The following is a 26,917-nucleotide window of genomic DNA, read 5'->3' on the forward strand; positions in this document are numbered from 1 at the left end:
TCACCAGGACCAGCAGGAGGCAGAGAGCTGAGTGAGTTGTCATGTCTTCTTAGGCTTTCTCAGGTTTTCCTTGTTGGTTTTTTTTTTTTTTTGCAGTACGCGGGCCTCTCACTGCTGTGGCCTCTCCCGTTGCGGAGCACAGGCTCCGGACGCGCAGGCTCAGCGGCCATGGCTCACGGGCCCAGCCGCTCCGTGGCATGTGGGATCTTCCCAGACCGGGGCACGAACCCGCGTCCCCTGCATCGGCAGGCAGACTCTCAACCACTGCGCCAGCAGGGAAGCCCAGATTTTCCTTGTTTTTGATGACCTTGGAAGTTTTGAGGAGTAGCAGTCAGGCATTTTGAAGAATGCCCCACTGTTGTGATTTGTCTAATGCTTTTCTTATGGCTGGGGTTATGGGTTATTGGGAGGTAAAGTGCCATTTTCATCATATCAAGTGTACGTATTATCAACATCATTTGTGACTATTGTGTTGGCCTTGATCATCTGGCTGAGGTAGTGGTGGTCAGGTTTATTTACTACAAAGTTACCCTGTTTTTTCCGCTTTCTACACTGTACACTTTGAATGGAAGAAACTATGTGCGGCCCACACCTAACGCGTGGGGTGCTATGTCCTTGAGGACAGTGCAGCTACATAAATTATTTGGAATTCTTCTGCATGGGACATTTGTCTCTTCTCCCCCACTTATCATTTGATCCAATTCATTTTATTTGTATTATTATGGACTGATGGATATTTATTTTATACTTTGGGCTATAATCCAACACTGCTTTACTTAATTTTTTGCTCAAATTGTTCCAGTTTGGGCCACTGGGAGCTCTTTTAATTGTCGCCTCAGCTCCTCTGGCCTACCCCATCAATGTGTGAGGGTTTTGTCTGTGGGTTTTTTTTAAAGCATTTCCTTACTCTCTGGCACTACAAGATGCTCTAAGTTCATCATGGATATTTTCTGCCCAGTTCTAGAATCAGTCATTTCTCCATGAAGCGCTTGTTCCTTTTATTAGAGAATGTACTAGAAAACAAGATCTCGGGCTGGATGTGCTTGTTGTCATCCCTTTTAGTCCTTCTCAGCTGACAGAGAAAAAAAGTATGCTCTGCGTTTATATGAATCTGTGTATATACACATATCTATAAATATTTCTATATGTAACGTATCTATATTAAGCTAAATGTAAATTTATACTGATGTCTCCAATTCTAATCCATTGCCACACGGATCATTCAACCTCTTCCTTTCCTAACCTGTAATTTCCCACTCCAACTGGGAGAAACCTGGCTTCTAGCATATATTTATTGTATGTTCCCATTCCCGTACACAAGTATAACAGCATCAAAATTGTCAACCATAGTCCCATAGGAAACAACTTTATCAACAAGAGTGCAGTAATTATTTGTAGTTCCTTTTGCCTTTAGTCTTACAGGCTCTACACACTTCCAGAGATACTGAGATCAGCACCTATTCCATGCATCTACTTCAGCGAGGTTGCTTCATACATTTGTAAAACAGATTTCATTGGCATAGTCTGCATTCCTTCCTCAAATCCTTCAGCCTCCTAAAAGATACTTTTAAATGGCATGTATAAAAATCTAGTACACGTCTATGGGTCTAGAAAAATAAATAATGGACTGTGTCCACCATGATGGTATCATATAAAACAGTATTACAGCCCTAAAAATCTCCTAAGCTTCACTTATTCTTCCTTCCGTCTTCTCCCCAAACTCCTAGCAGCCAATGATCACTTTATTGTTTCTGTAGTTTTGTGTTTTCCAGCATATCACATAATTGGAATCATACAATATGTAGCCTTTTCATCCTGGCTTCTTTCACTTAGCAATATACAGTTAAGTTTTCTTCATATCTTTACATGGCTTGATAGCTCATTTCTTTTTATTACTGAATAATATTCTGTTGTATGAAAGCACCACAGTTCATGTATCCATTCATCAACTGAAGAACATCTTGACTGCTTCCCGTTTTTGATGATTATGAATAAAGCTGCTATGAACATTTGCATGAAAATTTTTATGTGACCATAGTTTTCATTTATTTATTTATTTTTCCTCACAAATCACATCTCAGAAATTTTATTCAATGCTTCGAAGCTTAAAGTATTTTTTGTATTTTTTGCCCTTTTTTGTTTTTTTTTAAATCTTTATTTTATTTTGGAGCATAGTTAATTAACAATGTTTTGTTAGTTTCAGGTGTACAGCGAAGTGCTTCAGTTATACATGTATCTATTCTTTTTCAAATTCTTTTCTCATTTAGGTTATTATAGAGTATTGAGCAGAGTTCCCTGTGCTGTACAGTTCGTCCTTGTTGGTTATCTATTTTAAATATAGCAGTGTGTACATGCCAATCTGAAACTCCAAATCTATCCCTTCCCTCTACCCTTCCCCTCTGGTAACCATAAGTTCATTCTTTAAGTCTGTGAGTCTGTTTCTGTTTTGTAAATAAGTTCATTTATATATATATTTTTAAGATTCTGTATGTGATAGCATATGATTTTCGTCTTTCTCTGTCTGACTTACTTCACTTAGTATGATAATCTCCAGTTCCATCCATGTTGCTGCAAATGGCATTATCTCATTGCTTTTAATGGCTGAGTAATATTCCACTGTATATATGTACCACTTCTTTATCCATTCTTCTGTCGATGGACATTTATGTTGCTTCCATGTCTTGGCTATTGTACACAGTGCTGCAGTGAACATTGGGTTGCATGTATTTTTTCAAATTAGAGTTTTCTCCGGATATATGCCCAGGAGTGAGATTGCTGGATCATAAGGCAGTTCTATTTTTAGTTTCTTAAGGAACCTCCATACTGTTCTCCATAGTAGCTTCACCAATTTACATTCCCACCAACAGTGTAGGAGGGTTCCCTTTTCTCCACACCCTCTCCAGCATTTATTGTTTGTAGACTTGTTAACGATGGCCATTCTGACTGGTGTGAGGTGATAGCTCATTGTAGTTTTGATTTGCACATAAAGCTGCTATGAACAGTGTGAAGGTTTTTGTGTGAACATAGTTTTTAAATCAATTAGGTAATATCTAGGAGCAGAATTGCTAAATTATATGCTAAGACTACAGTCTAGCTTTCTAAGATACTGCCAAACTGTCTTCCAAAGTGGTTGTACCATTTTGCATTTCCTCCAGCAACGACTAGCGTTCCCTTTGCTCTTTATCCTCATCAGCATTTGTTATTGTCAGTTTTTTAAAAAAAAATTTTTAACTGTTATAATGGGTAAGTAGTGGTCTGTCATTATTTTAATTTGGAATTTGTGCTTTCATTTTCATACATTCAATTCTATGTACATTATAAACCCCAAAATACATTAAAAAATGTTTTTGCCTTTAACAATTGATTATCTTTTAAAGAGATGTAGGTAAGAAAAATGTACAGTTACCCAGGGATCAAATCAAGATGGTGGAGTAGGGAGATCCTGAGCTCGCCTCCTCTCACGGACACACCAGAACTACAACTACATATAGAACAACTCTCTCTGAGAATAACACGAAGACTAACAGAACAGATTTTCTACAACTAAGGATGTAAAGTAAAGGCCACATCGAGACGGGTAGGAGGGGACAGAGGTGCGGTCTAGGTAGAACCCACGCCCCTGGAGCAGTGACCATAGCAGGAGGGACATCACAGCAATGGAGGTCCTCCCGAGGAGCAGGGAGTCTGAGCCCCATGTCAGGACCCTCAGCCTGGAGGATCCTGCACTGGGAAGATGAGCTCTCATCACGTTTGCCTTTGAAAACCAGCGGGGCTTCTGTCTGGGAGAACCTTAGGGCTATGGAAACTGAGACTCTGGTCTCGAGGGGCTTGAGTGCAAATTCACTCACTCTGATTCCCAGCCCAGAGGCAGCAGCCTGAAAAGCACCTGCCTCTTATGAAATGGAGATACAGTGACTAATTTTAGGGCATGTGCTGGAGGGACAGGGATCTGGTAGATCTTTCTCTGGGGAAGGAGATGCTGGTGGGCACCATTTGTTTTTTCACTATACTCTGACCTCGCTGGCCTGGCACTGGCAGCCACCATTTCTGTCACTCTCTATCACCTAGCTCACCCCGTGTGCCCCTCCCCAGGGCTCCACTGAGGAATTTCCCTGCCCAATCCACCCAGCCAGCTGGCCCCTCTAAAGCAGTTTCTGCCCTGCCCCACCGGCCAGGCGGCCCCAGCCAGCACTGGAAACCCTTCCAAGTCTCCTGCTCTGGGAAGCGACCCAGCTCAGCAGTGCCTCCACGGTGGTCACAGCGGCCTCGTTTGTTTCTTGATTCTACATGAACATTATCTTTCACTGCCTGGTATCTAACAGCTCAAAACCCATCTGTCATGTATTTTGGTGAAGGGGAAGTCTGGCCCCTGTTAGCCACATTAGACAGAAGTGCAAGTCCTATGACTCATTTCTGAATGAGTATAGTTCTGTTTCTCCTATTCATTCAAGAATAATTTACAGAGTAGCAGAAGTCATCTGGGGCCACTGGCAATTTGAAATGAGATGTGTTATCTTACACACAACATCAGTGTATATTTTTCATCCTATGTCTTTGTGGCACATGTCTCCTCAGGTGAACAGATGATCCAGACAGGTCTGTGTAGCTCAAAATTAAGCATCCTGTTCATTGTTTGATAGGTTATTCAATGTATTTAATGTATGCCCCATTGGCTTTAATCAGGAGCTAGTATTTTCTGTTTCTTCTTGATTTCACTTCACATCCAGATGACTTCTGCCATTTAGGAGCCCAGATTTCAAAGAGACCTACATCCCACAGGGATGTTTATTACTGCAGCCCACCCACGCTCCGTGAGGAGTCTCATGGACTTTTAGAGAACTCTATACCTCATTCAAGATGTGAAGATATTCATTTGTTTTGGCTTTCAGCAACCGTCCTCGATTCATCTGAATTTCAGAATGTTTGGCTGACATTCTTCAAAGACTGCGGTTTAGGGAAGTAGCTGTTTTCCATTTTCACTGCAAATAAAATTTCCTTTTATATTTTTTTCTTCTTTTGTTGTTCTTTTGGTTTGGTTTCAGCAAGGGTCATAGATTTCACAAGTGCATGACCGTCATTCACTGAAAGCCCTACCTCCATGAATGAAGCTGTAAGTCTTCCATTCATTAAAGTCTGAAACCTCACTCACCTTTCTAAATACGGAGAACAGACGAGAAGGGTGAGTTAGTCATTTAACTATCAATAATTTTTAACAATTTCTCTTACATTGATCTCTTTTCCCCACCACTAAAACACTGGCCTAAGCCTCTATCACTGCATGATTAACTTTGTTCTTTTTGTGTATTATTTAATGTTTAAATAATACACAAAAAGAATGAAATGTTCTTTTTGTGTATTATTTAAAACCCTCCTTCTTTAAAAAGAATGTTCATATTGACTTACAATATGAGATGCAGGTACAAGTCTTTGCTTAGAGGTCACCTTTTCGGTAAGGCTTACCCTGACCATCATATTTAAAACTGCCATCTGTTCTCCCCTGACACTATCTAAATTCACTTTTCTTGCTCTAGTTTTTCTTTTTGTTTTCATAGAGGGTATGTAAAAGCTCTTCAGTATATCCTTGAGGTGTATAATAGTTATATACTACATACTATATGACTTCTAATATATATGACTTCCGGTTTATTATGTTTATTGTGTGTCTCTCTTTCTTAGAAGATGTGCTCATAAGAGCAGGGTATCTTCATTCGCCTAGAACAGAACTTGACATTTGGTAGGTTTTGATACATATTTGTTGAATTAATAAATAGAGCTACAGGTATCTTTCACTTTTTGAAGCTTCTTTTTAGCCACTTTACTTTTACGAAAGACCTACATTAGTGCCTGTCTTCGCTAAACAAGAGAAATCTGAAGAGAATCTTTGCTTTTATGAGAAAAGGTGAAAAGTGAAAACCTCTCCGCATTTACTTTGCAGTGGGGCTTTATAGAGGCGGCACCCCGAGCAGTGAGAGGGGCCCCGCCAAGCCCCTTCCCCAGGATACACTCAGCATCTCAGCATCCAGCCGCCAGAAACTGAACTGTGTCTGTGAGCGTCTGTGCTCTATCTTCATTTCTTTTGCGCATTCATTTGCAAGATGCGTCTTAAGGTAATTGCTTATTCACTTCACACCATTTCAGCTTACAAAAATTTCCATAGGAACGCTCTATATTTATTCTGATAGTGGGGAAACATGTATTAAAAAATAGATAATCCATGTAATAAAGTAAGAGAAACAAATAAATGAGAAGATGGAACTAATTGCTGCATTTGCTGAGTTTCTTGGCAGAAATACAGGAATGTGGTGAGTTACCAAGCTCACTTTTGATATAGATTCAAGATGATCTTTTACTTAGCATTAAACTCTAAAAGAATTATTACAACAACCTTTTGCCTTGTGTATCTGCTCTTCAAAATTCAGCCTTCTTACCCTCACAGGATTATTCTTGCTAAAGTGCTGCTTTACTACCGAGCATATTGTCCGCTCTTAAAATTTGAGGTGTGCTCACATTTGCTACAGGATAAAATGTGAACGTCTTAGTGGCATTCAAAGTCACTTTCAACCTGACCCTGATTTATTCTATGTCTTTTTCAGTCTATCGTTTTCCAAACATTAAACTCCAAGGTTATCTACTTACTGGCCAAAATGTTAATTTAAAAAAAAAAAAAAAACCAACACAAAAGCAACTTTTAAAGAGTACTGTGTATCCCTTCCTTCCTCTCTTTTTTATTTACACGGTTTCTGTTGTCTTCATCCACTCAGGCTGCCGTAACACAACACCACAGACTGGATAACTTAAACAGCAGACATTTTTTTCTTGTAGTTCTGGACAGTAAAATAGAAAGTCTAAGATGAAGGTTCTGGCAGGGTTCGGTTGTTGGTGAGGGCTCTCTTCTTGACCTGCAGATGGCTGCCTTCTCACTGTGTCCTCCTGACAAAGAGAGGGAGACAGAGAGTGACAAGAGAAAGCCATCTCTGGTATTTCTTCCTCTTTTATAAGGACACCAGTTTTATTGAATCAGGGTGCCACCTTTATGATCTCATTTAACCTCAGTCACCTCCTTAAAGGCCCTAATCTCCAGCATAGTCACATGTAGGGTTAAGGCTTCAACCTACAAATTTTGGGGAAACAAAGATCAGTCCTGTACACCTGTATATTCAATATGCATTCTGGGTTGTCCTTGACTTATCAATTTCTCTCTCTCCCCCTCTCCCTCTCTCTCTCCCCCTGTCAAATTATTCCTCTTCAGGCTTCCCTGGTGGCACAGTGGTTGAGAGTCCGCCTGCCGATGCAGGGGACATGGGTTCACGCCCCGGTCCAGGAAGATCCCACATGACGCGGAGCGGCTGGGCCCGTGAGCCATGGCCACTGAGCCTGCGCGTCAGGAGCCTGTGCTCCACAGCAGGAGAGGCCACAACAGTGAGAGGCCCGTGTACCGCAAAAAAAAAAAAAAAAAAAAAAAAAAAATTCCTCTTCCAACACACTTTACATATCACACTCATCAATTGTTTTGTCTTCCCCTAAGCTCCTAGGACAACTGACAGAGGCATTCATTTGGAAATTAATCATGAACTGCTGCATGGCATTTCTAGAGTTTGTATATTATTCATCCCTCGTGTTGTTTAACTTTTTAAGTGTTTGTACCCTTTCTTTGTAACTAAATTGTAAGGTGCTTGGTGTCAGAGACTATGACATATCTCTTCACGTTCTACAGGCACCTAGCATGTATTCAATGCATATATGCCAACTTTCATTTGTTTCATAACTCTCAATAATTTTTCAAGCATTTGCATGTATAATAACTAATTTGAGTCTTATTATAGTACCTTGTTAGGTAATACTAATCACATTTTAAAGATGAAATGAAAACTCAGAGAAGCTATGTAACTTTTCCAAAATAACATAAGTCAGCAACAGCATTAAGTCTACGCTTTAAAGTCGACTCCTTGTTCTGATATTTTTCCATCCACATTTACTAAGTTATGTTCAGTAGAACCAGGGTTTCTCTAGCTACCCCTCAAATAATGCCAACTACAACAGTAAGCCCTTTCCCCCACTCCAGGTGGACGGATCTCTAGTAAATGGTAGTTGAATAAATGATGTGGCCGAAGTTATCATCGCTTGCCTTTAGATCACGCCATTGAGTTACCACTTGAGGCAGTGTTAGCTCATCAAGATTCAGAGACACAAAAAGAACCTGTGCGGTTCCCCTGGAGCTGAGGACTCGAGGCCTGCCCTTCCCTTCCCATACATGATCACTCATCGTTTCTGAGGCCTGCATCACTACACTTTCAGACGTAGAACCTGACCCCAGATGGAATGTGCAGTATTCTTCTCCTACCACTGACTGTGACAATGGGCCCCAGGCCAGGGAGAATGTCCGTCGCAGGAGCCACCTTCCAGCCCTGGGGGAGAGGTCCTGGAGCTCAGAGCATCCGTAGGCCAGAGCCCCTAGTGAACAGCCTCCACTCCCTCTGTACTCCTTGGAATTCCTCTCCTCTGGACTTGATTATTTTGAAAAAGGCTGGCAGATCCATCGCAAGGACTGGCATTTCTATTCCTGGCTCAGAATTTGGCTTAAAGAAGCACTTTATACAAATCAATATACACAAGAGACAATACCTTCTTAGAAAGAGACGGAAAGGCTTTGACTTCAGAGAGAATGGGCTCTGAATCCCAGCCCTGCTCTAATGATCAGTGTAAACTTTGGCAACTTAATTTCACTGGGTCCAGTTAGTTTCATTTATAAAATGCACAGAATCTTTACCTTACGTGGTTGAAAGAGGTTGAGAGATAACGTCCATTAAAAGTGTGGAACATTGCCTAGCCTAGGAGGTCAGATACAGAACTGATAGTGAGAGACGGGTTGGGGAATTCTTTCTCCTACTCGGAGCTACCTCAGATGGTAGTGAGAAAGGTCGCCGGCTCGTGGCTAATAGGACTGAGATATTAGGTCAGAGCTTAATAAGTTTACCTTATATAATACAGACAAATGCTTCGCTGGGCATGGTTTGGCCTGAATTGGGAGCACATAGCACACTTGTGACCATAGAATTACTTCCTCATCTAAGAGCTAGGGAGCACGTGTGAAATCAGTCCCAGTTGAACTTCAAATGCTCAACTCTCACTGCCCCAGATTGGAAACCTCTTCTTAGTTTTTTCAATAGTCATGCAAAGAGAGACACACATCTTGATTTTCCTTTAATTTTCCTGCAGCTACAAGCATTAACCCAGAAAGCACAGAAGGTGTAAGGGATCTCACAGACAATTCCGTAGGTAGGTGGCACGGAGTCATCAGTTTCCCCTTCTCCCAATTTGCCCATCAAGAGGCCCAAGGGCACCAGCGTCTCCATGCAGCAGCTCTCCAGACAAAGCCGGAGAGGCGAGCTGAAGGTGGCTCACGGCACCTGGCGAGAGCTATTCATGCATCTCTTCCCAACTGTGCGGTCAGTGATGACACACTGGTGCTTGAAATGAGCCATAGAGAGAGGACGCTACGTGACAGGCATATACTATAAATCAGAGCCTTTTATTAGGGGAGATCAGGCTGATTATTATTAACCTCCACACCACTGACGATGACCTTCATCAGTCTAAGGGTCTTTCACAAACGAAGAATCTCAAATGCAGACTGGTTATGACTGAACTTTAATGTCTGTTAGAGGGGAAAGTATTAGTCTAATATTTCACACCCTGTAAAGCTAGATCTTGTGGATTATTGGAAGTGTGTTTACTTAATGGCTCTGAAAAAAGAAAGGTTAACCCTCAAAATCAATGTCGCTGACAGATGAGTGAAATAATAAACATAAACCTTGCAAAGGCTCCTAGCGAGGAGGCCCGCACATCACTCGAAACCTCGCTGGTCTGTGTATTTCCACCGTTTCTGGGGTCTGGCTCAGTCAGGGACACCACAAGCTCGGTTCGCTTTCTTCTGTGGTGTTGCCTGACTTCCGATTCCATGAGAGCCATGCGGTCAAAGGATCAGGGAAACAAAACAAAGAGCATGAAAAGGAAAACAGGAAGGGAATTTGACGGGCGACCCCCAGCGAGGATCTGGTTTGATTTTCATGGCGAGTGTTGTCGTGTAGTTCAGACCAACTTAAGCTCCCCTGTTCCTTTTCATCCCCTCACACTCCACTAAACGAGATTCCAATGCAGAGATGCGGAGCCGATGCCACAAATGTGTTGCTTGGCTTCTGCCAGCTCATATGAGGAACGCTGGCAGGCGACAGTGAACCTGCTTTTGGAACCAATCGACTTGGCAGATGAAGACCTTCAACTTGTAGTGAAAGCAAATTTGGTGTGTTTCCCATGCATCTGTGATCAGAACATACAAGGGTTTTTTTTTTTTTTTTTTTTCTCCCTAAAGATGATCTGTTCTATTGAAATGCAATTTTAGAAAAGAATCAAGGGGCAATTCTAAGAGTTCATTCTGCCTTTGCCAAAGACGCTCAACCAGAGCAGGGGACTAGCGAAATGGCAGGTATCCGCTCTGGAAGTCATTCCCCCTCTCTCCCAGTTAAACGTCCTTTTTAATGCAGCACTAACGTCTACACGGAAACAAAAACTCTTAAGTATTTTACCATGATTTTCAAGGGAAAACAATGAGATGTGATTGGTCAGAGGCAGGCAGGACTGTCAGGGAATGAGGTACCAAGCTGGGAGGTGTGCCAGCACTAGCCGTCCTCTCTTTCTCTAGACTGACCAGAGCTCAAAGCTGCCTGGCTCTGGCTCCACACGGGAAACCCTTTGCTTTCATTGCGCGGCAAAGAGTTTGGCCTGCTGGCTTCCAGGGAGGTACCAACCACACCTTCCATCCACAGCCTGCTTTTGAATACCTGTACAACCTCGGCCTGCCTGGAATGGTACACAAATGTGAAGTCTGTGCAAAAGTCTCAACTAAAGAACTGAAGAGAATTAGAAAATCTCTCTAAAGACCAGAGAACAATTGTGAATATTTACTTTGAATCCCATACTACTCAGCCTCATCCAACAAAGGGAAAAGTGGGAGAGGAGGCTCTTCCCAGGGGGGACGGGAAAACCGGGGGCACACCGTGGTCCGCCATACATCCAATCACTTGCTCTTTGTAGCCACGCCGATGCCCTTCCGTGTGCTCAGGAAGAGGAGATAATATAATCGTCACATCAGACAATCGGGGTTCAAATCCTGGCTCCACCACGTCTTGGCTTGAGAGATTACTTAGAGCATTAAGTCTCCAATCCCTCATCCATCAAGTGAGGAAGATATTAACTGATTGATTTGCTTTGAGGAAGTAAGTGGGTCAGTGCATGGAAGACACTCGATACAAAGTTTGTCTCACGGTAAGTACAATATGGGTACTCTTCTTATTACTGAACACATCAAAAAAAACCTTAAGCCCCTCCAACGTATGTTACAAAGCAAAATGCCTTCAGCTACAATATTTACAGTCACCAGAAGCCCAGGGTTCAGGGTGCCAGGCTGGCCTGATCTCTTCATGGCCATTGGAGCAGTTTTCTTAACATCACAACCTGCTTCTCTTCTTGGTGCGGCATTTGAGACCTCACCCCATCGACAAACAGCTTTATACCTTGTAGTTACGGCTCTCTGGTTTAATGCTGTTGATTCTGAACTAACAACCAGAGTATTAATCTTATTATGAATATTCTTTTGTTTGCTCTTGTCATCCGTCCTTCCGATACAAGCAGTCAGGGTATGGCCTGGAGGAGCCTTGCTGCTGGGTTTCAAGGTGGGACGATGAGGTGACTTCCTTTCCAGGGAGGTGAAACTCTTTGATTGTTTTCCCAAGGGAGAGCCAAGCTTAGGAAAATACCCAAGGCTCTTTTTCCTGTACATGTATTTAGTTTTTAGGGGGTCTCCTACGTGCAAACACAGGGTTACCCCCGGGGACACAATCATGAGTTAGAATCACCCCTAGAGAAGCTTCTCAGAGCCAAATGGTTGCCGAACCCATGTTCATGTGCCAGGTGCACCGTGAGACCAAACAAACCACAAGGTCGGAGTTCGGAGCAGAGGAAGGTTTATTGCAGGGCCGCGCAGAGAGAACAGGCGGCTCACGCTCGAAAGACCCAAGCTCCCCGATGGGTTCAGGAAATAGTTTTTCCTTTTTTTCTTTTCTTTTCTTTCTTTCTTTTTTTTGAGCACGCCGTGCAACCTGTGGGATCTTAATTCCCCGACCGGGGATTGAACCCGGGCCCTTGGCAATGAAAGAGTGGAGTCTTAACCACTGGACCGCCAGGGAATTCCCAGGAAAGAGTTTTTATAGGTAAAGTATGGGCGGAGGGCTTCAGGGTGTGTGGCCTTCCTCTGATTGTTTGGTAGTGCGGTGACAGGGTGGTGTTCCAGGAGTCTCAATCATCAGCCTCTGCTTCCAGCCCGTCTGGGGTCCACAGGTTCATGCTCAGCCTGAGGTTACCATCCTCCCCCTGGGTGGGGGCCTGAGAACTCTGAGATGTGTGTCAGATCCCCCAGGAGGAGCCAGGCCTGGGCCCCGTCTCTACACTACTCGTTCTCCCTGCCTTCCTTCACTCCCCTAGTTCGTAACTGGTTGAATTTGCCCTTTGGAACTCAGGGAAGGTCTGGGAGGCGGAAACCTTTTTCCTACAAACAAGAAACGGGGGACACAGCGGGGCTTCTGTACTTGGGAAAGCCCCACAGAGTCTTGCTTGGTTTCAATCCCCCCTTTTTGATACTCCTCAATCTTGAGGGCACAGGTGTTGGACAAGAAAGGGAATAACGTTTTGGATAGAGATGTTAATCACAAACTCGGTAGAGGAGGATTTGGTTTCGGGGGGATTCGGTTTCAAGATGGCTGAGAGTGTCTGCTCGTGGCTGTCCGTGATTCAAGGGAGGGGGATGTGCTGGAAATGTTACCCCCGTGAGCAGCATGGCGTATCCTCAGGTTATTTTTCAGAATCGCCACCATCAATCTTTCCATGACTAAACTTCATTAAGTGGTAACGAAGCCTGGAAGGCTTACACTCCCATCCTGGCGGAGCCCAGTCCCAAGGCTCATAGACCTGCCCTGGAACCTCCCGCGTCATCCCAGATGAGTTAACTCTCACTTCCCGGTGGCTCAGTTGTCTTATCTATAAAATGGGGCCAATCACAGTGCAAGAGCTTAGGGATGCTCTGAAGATTAGACGAGATAAACGATAGAATGACAAGCCCTCAACACACCTTCCTAATAAAACTAGTAATTTAACAAGAGATCATCTTAAAATGTGTAACTACAAATCTGTTTCATGAAGATTACAGGTATGGTTAACTTTTGCTTGAAAAGCAAACGGAGTCTTCCACTCTCTTTAATAAGCTACATCACTGCTGACGGCGCTTCTGGTAGTGGTGCTTTTCCAGCCTGGGCGAATCAGCAGAGGAGATTCACAAACACTCGTGCCTGGACTTCACCCCTACATATTCTGGTTAATAGCTTTGGGATTGGATCCCAACCCTGAGTGTTTTAAAAAAAAATCTTTCCAAGTGATTAGCTAGTACAGTTAATTTTGAGAATGACTTGGGTCAGAAGAGTAAGTACAACTTGACCCTTATTGAGTTCAATTGGACATCCAGGCTGCCATCGTAGGGTGTTTCCTTAGTTTAGCTGCTACGGATGACAATGGGGATTCACAGTCAAACAGGTTATTTTGAAAAATGTGGCACTGAAACTGAATTCTAATTTTCTGATATATGTTAAAATGCTCATGTCCAACTGTTAGACCCTCAGAGGTCTGAAGATCCAGAAACCTGAGGACTACATTTCTACGGTCATTTCTTAAGAAGATGAATAATAGTAATACCATTACTATGAAAAATGGTAACAGCTACTATTTGTTTAGCACGTTCTTAAATGTAGACTGAAATTTTATGTACCCCCCAAATTCATATGTCAGACGAAGCCTTACCTTCCAATGTGATAGTATTTGGAGGTGGGGACTTTGGCAGGTTATTAGATTTTGATGTGGTCATGAAGGTGGGGTCCCCATGATGGACTTAGTGTCGTTGTAATTAGACAAAGAGAGGAAAGAACTCTCTCTCTCTCTCTTTCACAGGACAGTGAAAAGGTGGTCATCTACAAACCAGGAAAAGAGCCCTCACCAGAATCAGACTAGGCTGGCACACTGCTCTTGGATTTCCAGCCTCTAGAACTGTGAGAAGATACATTTCTGTTGTTTAAGCCACTCAGTCTATGGTATTTTGTATGGCAGCCCTAACTGACAAAGACAGTACCTCTCACTAAATTAGGATATCATCTAGTGATTAATAAGACACACTGGGACTGATCCTCTGTTCCACACTGATGCCATAGCAGAGGTGTGGTCTTAAACTTCTCTAAGCCTCACTGAACTGTGGGGAGGATTAAATGAGATGAGGCACGCAAGGCACAGCAGAGCACCCTGCTTAGCATCGTAGCCACAGCAGCAGCAGAAACAATATTGTTATTGTGCTGACACTCAGAGAGGTTAGTTCCATCAGCTAAATCTACATGGCTTCAGAGAGCGCAGTACCTGTTCAAACATGCATTTCTGAACAACAAACCATATGACCTTATTACTGTAATACACTATCCTTGCCTTTTCCCTTCAACAGATACCTGTTTTGGCATAATAATATTCCTTCTATGATAATATGAAGGCTATGTTTAAATCTGGCTATCATTGGCAAAGATCCCCTACGTAAACTTAATTTTCTGATGACTATTATATCTGTCAGTATCAAAAGCGTTTTTCAAAGCATACAATTCTGTCTTTCAAATACAACAAACCAAAGATAGAACGTAAGGTGTTAAAAACATATCAGTAATACATATGGAATTATGAGATCAGTTCCACCGAACTTGGTGTTCTATGGCTTGGAGCTACCTATGGAAATGTAATATCCTCTTTACTTGAAAAACCTCATAGCCTTGGGATGCCAGCTCCCTTATTTTCCATGTGAAATTTGATCCTATCTTGACATTCTAAAGTCATTTAAACCCCAGATCACAGAAGGGTTTATGAGATATAATCCTAAATGAAATGACACGATTGTCTTGCGAATACGGATATATACAAGTGCTAAATTCTTTGAGATCATTAAAAAAATGTATTAGAATATGTCAAGGTAAGCTTATTCTAGATGGACATTTCAATCTAGATTATGAATGCATCTAGTTACAACCAACTTTTCTCAAAGTACAGCTAACTGGTATAGTTTCTTTAAAAGGGTCATAATCAGTCATACTTGCTCTAAGTTCAGGAATGTCTACCGAGCCTAAGTTAGTATGACCTAGAACTGCATATTTTGAAGCCATCAGCTTCTGCAAGGAGAGAATTTGATCTAGCATTATTCAAAATAAGGCAAACTATGCTGTAGTAACAAATAAATCCCTAACGTCCCTGGCTGGAGAAAGATTTAGTTTTCACTCATATTACCTGTTAATACAGGTCAGCAGGAACTCCGCACATAGTCAGGAACCCAAACACCTTTAGTTCTCTGCTGTTTCAATTTATAACATCCAGACTCACTGAAGCAGAAAAAGAGAGAGAGAGAGAGAGAGAGTGTGTGTGGCTAACTCACACCTCTACTAAATGCCTTGGGCTGGAAATGCTGCATTCACTTTCACTGCTGGCCCATTGGTCAGAATTAGGCACACTACCCTGCCTAACTGCAGGGGCTGGGAAATCTTTTCCACATGCCCAGGGAGGAAAGGAGAGAGCCAGATCGGGTAAGCAATACTAACCTCTATCACAGACCCAAAGAAAGATATCTCCCAGCAAGTTCAAACAGTAAGTATGCGGAAGATGCTAAAACCTGGCTCATAATGTACTACAGATACATCCATGTTTGTTTTCCACAATGAACCACACAGCTCCATTTAAGCCACTGATAATACAATCCTGATTACGCTCTAAGGATTTTTTCCTGTACATGCCCACGCTCTTTACCTAAAAAGTTTTGCAAAATAGGGTAATAGAATTTCCACCAGCCCAGTAGTTCCTCTTTCACTCAGGAACCAGGTGGAAAACCTTAGGCCCGTCATTCAGTCAAACGCCTGTGGTTTGTAAAGGGCCCCGAGGCACAGCTGTAATGCTCTGTGCTGGAAACTGCAGGTCCACCAGGCCAGCTGCAAGCTCTTTCAGAGCCTCCATTTTAAGCCATCGCGTGGCCATTTTCCCCAAGAAGCAATATACACTGCAAAGTCATTCACAGCCCTTGCCATGGCGAGGCGGTTTGGGAGAGAAAATTGCTGTTTATCGGCTGGAGTTTTCAGATACTGGGGCACACTACTATTGCTATTTTGCACGGAGCACTCGGGCATCTTCAGACACATCTTAAATGATGAAAATGGTGAGAAGAGTTGTCAAATCATAGCTTCTGCCCACACCCAAATCCACTTAGGCTGGCTTTGTGGAGATCGGTTCTATAAACACCAAAGACTCAAAAGAGACAAGAAGCCATCAAACAGACAAAAAAATAGTGGTAAGAGAGCCAAAAGCAAGTTGAAAAACCAACAAATATTTATACATGATTTATAGCAAAGGAACAACTCTGTCCCTAGGACCGAGGAAAATGATTGAGGCTCTCCTCCACCGCCCCACCCCCAAAGAATGCCCTATAAGACTCCGGGTTCAGCAGCTTCAGGCGATGGTTATTTTCCTTATAACCAATTAAAAACTTACGTTTAATTACTTTGAAGAAAAAAAGGAAGATCAGGCCTACCCTGGTGGCGCAGTGGTTGAGAGTCCGCCTGCCGATGCAGGGGACACGGATTCGTGCCCCGGTCCGGGAAGATCCCACATGCCGCGGAGCGGCTGGGCCCGTGAGCCATGGCCGCTGGGCATGCGCGTCCGGAGCCTGTGCTCCGCAAGGGGAGAGGCCACAACAGTGAGAGGCCCGCGTACCGCCAAAAAAAAAAAAAAAAAAAAGGAAGATCAAAATGTTGTAGCAGGACTCATTCTTAAGTCTTTTCCGAAGGCCTTAGTTGTTAACCAAAGAAGAAGGAATTTGCAAGGTAGATGTCTCCACACCCTAACTAAAAACACCTCAAATTGGTAATGCCTTAGTTTTTCTTCCTAAATAAGGGATACTAGTTTCTTACACACCACCCCCCATACAGCTGCTTTTTATTCCAGCTACCCACAGGAAGTTTCTACAGTCTTAAACGAGACCACTAAAGGTTGTTCCACAAATGAGCCCATGCTTGTCTCTCCCCTGAAATCCAGCTGTGCTTACAGGAACCGGGGGCCTTAAAGTGCATTGCTTTTGACCTTCTCCTTCCTAGAAGCAGTATGTGGGCCACCCACTCTGTCCAGCGTACATAAAATCCTTACTCTTGAAATCACTTTTTCAGTCCCTTCAGTGCGGGTGTGTATGTTCCTGAGGCCCTGTTCTCGCAGCACACACTCTCACTGGGTGACGCCATCTACTGCCCTGACCTCTGAAACCTCAGATTATCTTTATGTTGATGACACTCAAAGTCTTGGCTACGTCCCCAGTCTGAGTTCGACATGTCCCCAACGGAACTCAACATCTTCCCCTCATTCTAAACATATTTCTAGAAGCCCTTTTTGTGTGGGGTTTTCAAGCCTACCTCTGCCAATAACTCTGGAGTTTGTTAAGAAACACAAAAGGGGGCTTCCCTTGTGGCGCAGTGGTTGAGAGTCCACCTGCCGATGCAGGGGACACCGGTTCGTGCCCTGGTCCGGGAAGATCCCACATACCGCGGAGCGGCTGGGCCCGTGAGCCATGGCCGCTGAGCCTGTGCTCCGCAACGGGAGAGGCCACAACGGTGAGAGGCCCGCATACTGCAAAAAAAAAAAAAAAAAGAAACACAAAAGAGACAAAATGAGTAACGGGAGCCAGGATGAGTGCCAAGAGATTCAGATTTCATGTGTGACATTTGAAAGAGGAGATAGGAAAGCAACCTGGAGAAATTTCCTGCGCTGGGCTCCAGCTGTTTACTGGCCCTTGGCCTCTGAAAATGGTTATTGGAGTTGACAAAGAAGAGAGGGCAGAAAAACAAAAAAAAAAGAGGGCAAAGATTGTGGTGTGTGTGTGTGGGCAAAGATTGTGGTGTGTGTGTGTGTGTGTGTGCGCGCGCGCGTGAGAGAGAGACCTGCCGGTTGACATCGATGAAGAGTCTCTCCTTCTGAAAGTGAGCATATATCTAGCCTGGCTCCCCTGAGACCTCTTCTTTATTTTTCTAATTTTTTAAATTGAAGAATAGTTGATTTACAATGTTGTGTTAACTACTGCTGTACGGCAAAATGATTCAGTTATACATATATTCTTTTTTTATATTCTTTCCCATGATGGTTTATCATAGGATATTGTATAGGGTTCCCTGTGCTAGACAGTAGGACCTTGTTGTTTAACCATTCCATATAGAAAAGCTCACATCTGCTCACCCCAGCCTCCCAGTCCATCCCTCCCCCAAATCCCTCCCCCTTGGCAACCACCAGTCTGTTCTCCATGTCAGTGATTCTGTTTCTGTTTCATAGATGGGTTCATTTGTGTCGTATTTTAGATTCCACATATAAGTGATGTCATATGGTGCTTGTCTTAGTATCACATGGTGCTTATCACTTAGTATGATAATCTCTAGTTGCATCCATGTTGCTGCAAATGGCATTATTTCGTTCTCTTTTATTGAGCACTCTTCTTGACCAGGCCTCAACCTTGGCCGATAAAAACTGCAGACTCTCAGTACAACTGATTTGATCCACCTCATCCTACCCCCACATTAAAAGACTTGAACAAACACAAACCTAGTTTCTAAGTCAAGGCAGCATCCAGAGAATGATCTCCTAAATTCCTATCTGGGAAAGCACAAGGTTGTCAAAAGAATTTACTGTTTGTTCCAGCTGACACTTGAAGATCGAGCCCCTGTTGTCCAGTCTCTGCGGGAGGATAGAAGTCAAACTTCCATAAGTGCCAGTTAGCAAACCCAGAGGACTTTCACATGGATCAACCCCCCCTTCCTGCTTTTTACAAATTTCCATTCCCTTGACCTGGCTCAAGTAGTGGCAATCCCTCATACCTACTCCCTCACTCCCTTTAAAACATCCGGTCACCTCTGTACAAATCGAAGTTGAGTTCAGTTCATGCTGAACTCTCTTCTCTATTGCAACAGTTCATCACTGATTAAAATCTGTCCACCTTAATTCGTGTCCAGTGGTAGCATTTTCAGCAAAATACACTCTGACATACCGGTGGATCTGATTCCCGAGGTCGATGTGGCAGTTAGGAGGGTGACTGTCTCCAAGAAATGGTCTGTGGACAAGAGGAGGACAAAAACTGACCAAGTGATGGTTGGATGTGATGGAGGAAAGTAATGCTTGGATGAAGGCATTGGGGTGACATGTTTTAAAGAAAGACTATTCCCAACAGGGAGAACATTTGGATTCTCAGAACTTTTTTGAAGATATTCTTCGTGGTAAGGATGTTTAAATACAGGCGTGTTGTGGTCTCATAAACTTATTCTCATGACTTTTCTCTTTTCTGCTTAAAAATATACTGTTTTCTAAGCCTTTAATTTGTTTCTACCCACAAAAAACAATAACTTTGATGAAAATTAGTCTCATGAGTTCTCATGCACACAAAAATGTTAACTAAGAAAATTTATTATATTACTTGATTTAGGACTATGACTTCATTCATACAATCAGAATTTCTTTGTTTATTCTTTAGCCATGTTCTGGCCTTTAATGTTTGTCTCTTTGACAGTTATACACGCAGTTTTATAATTTAACCATATGCCTTAAAGGTCCAGAAAGTAAACTTAGATTAAGACAAATAAGATAAAACAGACAGTAAGATACTCAACAAATTTACTTAGTTCCATTCATTTAGCATCAATGCATAACACATTCCAAAAGCGAGCATATATCAAATTTAAAATGGATAACCTTAATTGGGTTCAATAATCGGATAAATGGTCAAACAGTTTTCATTGCATATGCTTTGGGCCATGCATTTCATTCCTTAAGGATCTGCTTTATTGAATTAACATATCAATTATTTATTTTGATAAGAACAGGGAAGATAGTCAGAGGAAGAAGCAGCAGTGGTGGAGAACACGCCTCTTGCTGCTGCACAGAAACACATATGGCAGGTGACGACACCAACAGCTAACTCCTGGAGAGACCTAAATGGCTTGTCTTGGCACGTGTGGGTAAGTACAATGTTTACTAATCTAAAAAATGAGAAAATATTATAAAAATATAAGAAGTAGAAAACCCTAGACAAGTTAAAATACAGAAAAAATTTAAGCCAAGTTATTTGAATCAGGCAATTTTTAAAGTATCAAATAGTAATCTTAATAACTAGGTATAAAGTAATCTAAACCCAGGACACTAACCATGTCGAAAGGCAGTAGGCAGCCTGACCTCCCCAGAATGCTTTGCCAGAGTTAGTGTTCTCTGATTACACACTTAGGCACCCCTGGTTACAAGAGTACTTGTTTATTATTGATGTTATAAAAATAACCATTCTCTAAATGATTACACGTAGTAAATAAAATTAGAACTATACATAAGGATTTGAATAATGCCATTTCTTTAAGGACCACTTGCAACTTCTCCTGCCTGCTTCACAGACCTGTAAGGCAGAAAGAAAACAGACGAAGATATGCTTAATGATGGATCTATAGCACAGCATGTTCAAAAGAAAGACTGGGATTTTAATGCTTTCCTATACTCCATCTGAACCTTTACAGTGACACTGATCTTAGAGTACCACCTCTATATACCATATTTTACTACCATTATATCAACTTCTGGTATCTGTATAAAAGAATTTTTGCATATATAATGCACAAAAATATCTTGGGCTGTTAAAATAGATTGGTTTGTCTCCAAATATGGCCAATGAGAAATACCTGCCAGGTATGTACACAATTACTCCCTGGAAGGAATTATGAAACTGAATTGAGAAAACTAGAGCAGCATAAGGTGGGTCAGGCTGCATGTGTCCTACTTCGGCACTGGAACTACTTGTCCATACAGCTTGATTAGAAAGAATTAATTTTTTCCTAGAAAAATATGACTAGGATGGCAAGGGGATATGTCCACACTTCAAGAATACGTTATGTGGAGCTTCAAGATGGCGGAGGAGTAAGACGCGGAGATCACCTTCCTCCCCACAAATACATCAGAAATACATCTACACGTGGAACAACTCCTACAGAACACCTACTGAACGCTGGCAGAAGACCTCAGAACTCCCAAAAGGCAAGAAACTCCCCACGTACCTGGGTAGGGCAAGAGAAAAAAGAAAAAACAGAGACAAAAGGATAGGGACGGGACCTGCACCAGTGGGAGGGAGCTGTGAAGGAGGAAAGGTTTCCACACACTAGGAAACTTCACTGGCAGAGACGGGAGGGTAGGTGGGGGGGGAAGCTTCGGAGCTGCGGAGGAGAGCACAGCCAACCCTGCCAACTCCTCTCTCTCACTTACTCCTTCAGGTCTTAAATATCACTTTCTCAGGGCCCTGTGCCCAGTAGTCAAGCTAGGATCCCCCTGCTGCATGCACTTATCTCAACCTAATGCTTATATAATGATAATCATCATTATTGCATGTAAGTAATATTTATAGTGTGACTTCATCATCTAGTAGCTTCTGTCACCTGTGACAGCGATGTGTCCTTCTCTGGCATAGTTCCTGACTCACTGGAGGCCTTTATTTAATATAAACCACATGAATGATTTACTCATTTTGATCTCTTAGTCTGAAGAGCAATATGCCTGTATGTCATGCAAAGAACATTTGAAGGACTAAGAAAGAGAATCACATGATCTTTGCGCTCCTGCAATGGTACCGTTATTACGTAGAAGAGAGATACAATTTTTGCTTGTGATACAAAAAAAACAGAACTAGAAAGAAGGAAGCTATGAGGATTCAGATTTTGGAGCAAAATACGAGAGTAATTTCTTTTAAAGTAGCTTTTAAACATTTTGTACAACATCAGAAATTCACGTGTTTTTTGTTTGTTTGTTTTTGGTCACCAGGCTGTACATTACGTCCCCAGGACGTATTTATTTCACAACTGGAAGCTTGTACCTTTTGACCACCTTCATCCATTTTGCCCACCTCCTGCCTCTGGAAACCACCAATCAGTTCTCTGTATCTATGAGCTTGGTGTTTTGTTTAGATTCCATGTATAAATGAGATCATATGGTATTTGTTTTTCTCTGTCTGAGTAGTTTAACTTGGTATAATGCCCTCAAGTTCTGTCCATATTGTTGCAAATGGCAAGATTTCATTATTTTTTTATGGTTAAATAATATTCCACTGTGTCTGTGTGTGTATGTACCACATTTTATTTATTTATTCATCCATTGATGGACACTTAGGTTTTTCTGTATCTTGGCTATTGTAAATAATGCTGCAATGAACATGGGGGTGCAGATAGCTTTTCAAGACATTTTTTTTAGCCATCCAGACAGTATTCTGCAGATGTAAATACAGTTGACCCTTGGACAAGATGGGTTTGAACTGCGCAGGTCCACTTACATGTAGATTTTTCCCCATAAATACACACTACAGTATTACACAATCCATGGTTGATTGACTCCACACATGTGAAACCTCAGATACGGAGGGTTGACTGTGAAGTTATATGCGGATTTTCATGTAGAGAATCGTTGCCCTAACTCCCACGTTGTTCAAGAATCATCTGTATATGATTGTGTATGTGTCTATACATTATATATAACAAAAAGAATTGTATCTAGTATACTGTCTTGTGACTCACTTTTTTATGTAACAATATTGTAAAAACTGTTTCCACATCAAAGTATATATCAATATAGATAGATGGATTCAGTTAATATCAGGACAAATCTATATATATATCGAGTTAATATATATCTCATTCTTTATAACAGATGCACATTATTCCATTATATAGATGCTGTAATTTTTTAAAATCAATCCTCTTTTGTTGGCCATTAGGTTGTTTCCATTTTTTACATTTTCCAAGTTTTATTATAAATCAGTTTCCAAGTTTTATTATAAAACATGTGCAGTGAGCATAATAATATTCTGATAACTACACAGCATTGAGGAAATTATTTCTTTAGGTGATTTCTTAATACAAAATGATTGGGTCACTGAGCAACTAGAGCAGAGCACAGGCGGTGGTGTACTCGCATTACTCAAGGTGCCCATACAGAAGCTAGTGAACTGTTTGGTGGGGATATTGCAGAGAAGAGACGAGCGTGAGATGGGAAGAGACGTAGATGGTTCTCAAATTCTTTCTTATTTTGATATCTTATGGTTCTATGAGTGCTAAGGGCACATTCGACCCTTTACTTCCCTCTGTAACATGCTTGAGAGAAGATATGAGAATTGTTCATCTTTATATATCCAGCCCATAGAGTAACCTCATGTCCACGGATGTGGAATTGTTTTGAGATGCTGTATCTCTAAGACATATTTAACGGTGTCATAGAGTCCATGGTCTGCACAAAGGGGGGTATATGTTCTCATCTCACATGTATCTAAAAGTAATTTTCCTGCTATAGGAAGAAGGGGATTGAAATCCTCTTCCCACTTCCTCAGCACAAAAGACTACAGACTCAGTGAGGGGCCTGAGATCCATGAAAATCACAAAAACAAAGAGCAAACATCATGCAGAGCAGCTGGAGGAAAATCCTTTTCTCATTATAGGTCACGAGGACTATGTATTTAAAAAAAATCTGAACTTCAAGTAGTTGCAAGTGGTGTCCGTCATTACCTGACATTGACATTAAGTGCCCTGAGCAAACGTACCAGAGTAGACGAGTGCAGGACAAGAAGAGCATGGAACACAAAGAAGAAGATCAGCAGAACCTGCACAATGAAAGGAAAAGAGGTCATGTGCTGGACCAGGAAAAAAAGTCCATCAAACGCAATTCCCTTGCGGTTTGACCAATTTCTAATGAGGATTAACTGAAATTAATATCGAAACTACATTCAGAGTATATAGTGACTGCAATGACACACCAGTTAACTGTTTAATAGTGTGTATGTTCTCATTTCATAATTCAGTCATTTCAATTTAAACTTTTTCTGATCTTAAATAAAAACTAGGGCAAAATGCCCCTCCAGATAGTGTTATGAATATATACGTGGATTGCAGGAAGATCCCATCTAAATCACAGTCATAATTTTTACGTCCAGCATGGGTTTGGCAGGAAAGTCATGCTCTACAGACTGCTACCACAACACAGAATATTCAGGATTGGATATATACATGTCACATATTGTGATGCTATAACATTTGTAATTTAACGTAATTTTCACAAAATTATTACGAGATTTGCATGAAGTAGTGCATATTTACATGTATACTATATATATATATATATATTTTTTTTTTTTTTTTTTTTTTTTTTGTGGTATGTGGGCCTCTCACTGTTGTGGCCTCTCCCGTTGTGGCGCACAGGCTCTGGACGCGCAGGCTCAGCGGCCATGACTCACGGGCCCAGCCGCTCCGTGGCATGTGGGATCTTCCCGGACCGGGGCACGAACCCGTGTCCCCTGCATCGGCAGGCGGACTCTCAACCACTGCGCCACCAGGGAAGCCCCTACCCTATATTTTTAATGCTTGGCGCATAATATTAAACACTAAATGTAATTCCTCTGAATGCATCCCTGAGGCAGAAGAGCAGTGCGTAGGAGGACAAGGGGACATGAGTATTCTAGTTAAAAAGAGCGGGGAAATAAAACAGAAGATCAAAGAAAGTGAAATAAGGGCATCGAGGGAGATAAACCTTCACATTTCTTGAAGAGAAAGGAAATAGATTAAGCCCAAGTTTTCCAAAGCAGATCTTGGAACACTAGTCCTACAAGCTGTTAATATAGATGATCCACAAACAAACGGTTCCTTGATCAACAGCAATATACCATCGGCCTATTGGAGGATCAAAATACACACCAGCATATTAAGGGCTCTTAGAAGTCTTATAATAAAGAGACCTTCTTTACCTGATCTTTATCAAAGTTATTTGATAAGAGATTTTTATATAACTCACTTTAAAAAATTCTACAATGGTAAACACTGCTTCAGCTAGAGTGAAGAGGCATGGCAATGCAATGTCTGTTTCACCAAATTTAGAGGCAAGAGATAAAAGCATGGGTTTTGTACTCCAATTGACCTGAGTTCAAATTCTGGCTCAACCCCTTCTCATACACATGACCTTGAGCAAGTTAGCATCGCTCAGCGTCCTCCACAGAGGAGAGTTATAAAGGGAAACACCCTTGGAAGTATCATTAAGCATTTGGTATTTGACAGTTTTAGAAAATTCAAATTTAGATGAATAGGAACTACAAAAACATTTGGATTCAAGGTGGTGATTTTATATGTAAAGTAGATGCTGAGTAAAGTTGGAGAACTTGGTAACATTTTAGAAATCTTACACATAGAGGGGCTTTGAGTAAAATAATGATGTATTCACATTTGAATGTCCTTTACCACCCAAAGATATTAGAGGTTCTGGCAAGAAAGCAGTTGAATTAATGCTCTATATTAGTGGTTCCCTTAAATTTTAAGTGTATCAGAATCACCTGGAGGGCTTTTAAAACAAATTGTTACTTCCCTGGTGGCACAGTGGTTAAGAATCCGCCTGCCTATGCAGGGGACACGGGTTTGATCCCTGGTCCGGGAAGATCCCACATGCCATGGAGTAACTAAGCCCGTGCGCCACAACTACTGAGCCTGTGCTCTAAAGCCAGTAAGCCGCAACTACTGAGCCCATGAGCCACAACTACTGAAGCCCATGCACCTAGAGCCTGTGCTCTGCAACAAGAGAAGCCACCACAATGAGAAGCTCGTGCACCGCAACAAAGAATAGCGCCTGCTCGTCATAACTAGAGAAAGCCCGTGTGCAGCAGGGAAGACCTGACACAGCAAAAAATAAATAAATTTATGAAAAACAAAAATAAAAAGAATTAGCACAGATTGCTGGAGTCCACTATTAGAGTTTCTGACTGAGTAGATGTCGGATGGGGCCAAGGAAACTGCATTTCTTACAAGTTCCCAAGAGATGAACATCACTGTTCTACGTAGCACGGACTTTAGGTTGAAGCATGAAGCCAGCTGTGGTCTGGCATACTTGAAGAAAAAGGAGTAGTGAAGTGTCTGGGTACCAAAGGAAGACTGAAGTGTGAGTTTAGTGGGAAATAGAGAATCTGAAAGGTAGAAGGTTTGGGTAGATTGTAGATTATAGTAATCTAAGATCTTAGAGTAGGATGCTACTTCACATTGGATGAGAAAAATAATTACACTTCCTTAGAAGAGCACTAGACTTGAGAGGGCCAAGGAATTGTAATGGTAGGACATTGGATAAATAACCCAGATGAAAGTTAAAATTTCCTAATGCTAAGAGTGTGGTAGGGAGGAAACCAATGAACCAAATGTCAGCACCCCACATGAAAAAACAGCAGGGACTGATAGATTATAGTGACAAGGAAAGACACAGGACAACAGGACAAATGGCATAAGCCTAAAAAGAAGGAGAATTTCAGGTAGAATATTAATGTTATCTCATGGTGCTTGACACGTGGCAACTGAAAAGAGCAGCTTTCCCTGGTGAAGGCTAAAAGGGAAGCAAAGTCTTCTAGGAACCATTTCAAATAAGGCAAAAAAGGCATGGAGAGTGTTCTTTGAGTAGCACTGAAGAATGATCAGTTTGCAAATCAAATTCCTGTTCCATAGGCCACAGTGGAAAGATCTGGGAAATATGTCAACAGCGGTTAAGAATACAAATACATGAGAAGATTTTATTTTGATAGAGGCAGTGGGGCAAGGCAGAGTAGCCAAGGACAACAGGAATAAGAGACAGAAGTAACCGATCTCAAGTTTCTGAACTGAACTTTGGCATAACCTTCTTGTATGGCAACTGACTTAGGTGTCCAGCCTTAGTGAAGCAGGACTGCCCGTACAGGGGGTAGCCC

The 26,917-nt window shown here is 42.0% G+C and overlaps 1 protein-coding gene across 2 annotated transcripts in view; it reads right to left on the bottom strand.

The window, feature by feature from the left end:
* Nucleotides 1–19,719: 19,719 nt before the first annotated feature.
* Nucleotides 19,720–26,917, bottom strand: part of LOC309835441 (uncharacterized protein C8orf34) — a gene marked incomplete at both ends in the record, with an annotated part of 331,465 nt that continues 324,267 nt past the window's right edge. The window contains 2 exons of one of the 2 annotated variants that reach the window (XM_082674892.1): nt 19,720–20,578; nt 23,753–23,812. In XM_082674892.1, the coding sequence (XP_082531018.1) occupies nt 20,571–20,578; nt 23,753–23,812 (68 nt within the window). Of the gene's footprint in view, nt 20,579–23,729; nt 23,813–26,917 lie in introns of those variants that run through there. The other variant, XM_082674891.1, reaches the window with a different exon arrangement.

Source organism: Grampus griseus (assembly GCF_964374135.1).
Source record: "Grampus griseus genome assembly, chromosome: 17".
Classification (NCBI taxonomy): domain Eukaryota; kingdom Metazoa; phylum Chordata; class Mammalia; order Artiodactyla; family Delphinidae; genus Grampus; species Grampus griseus.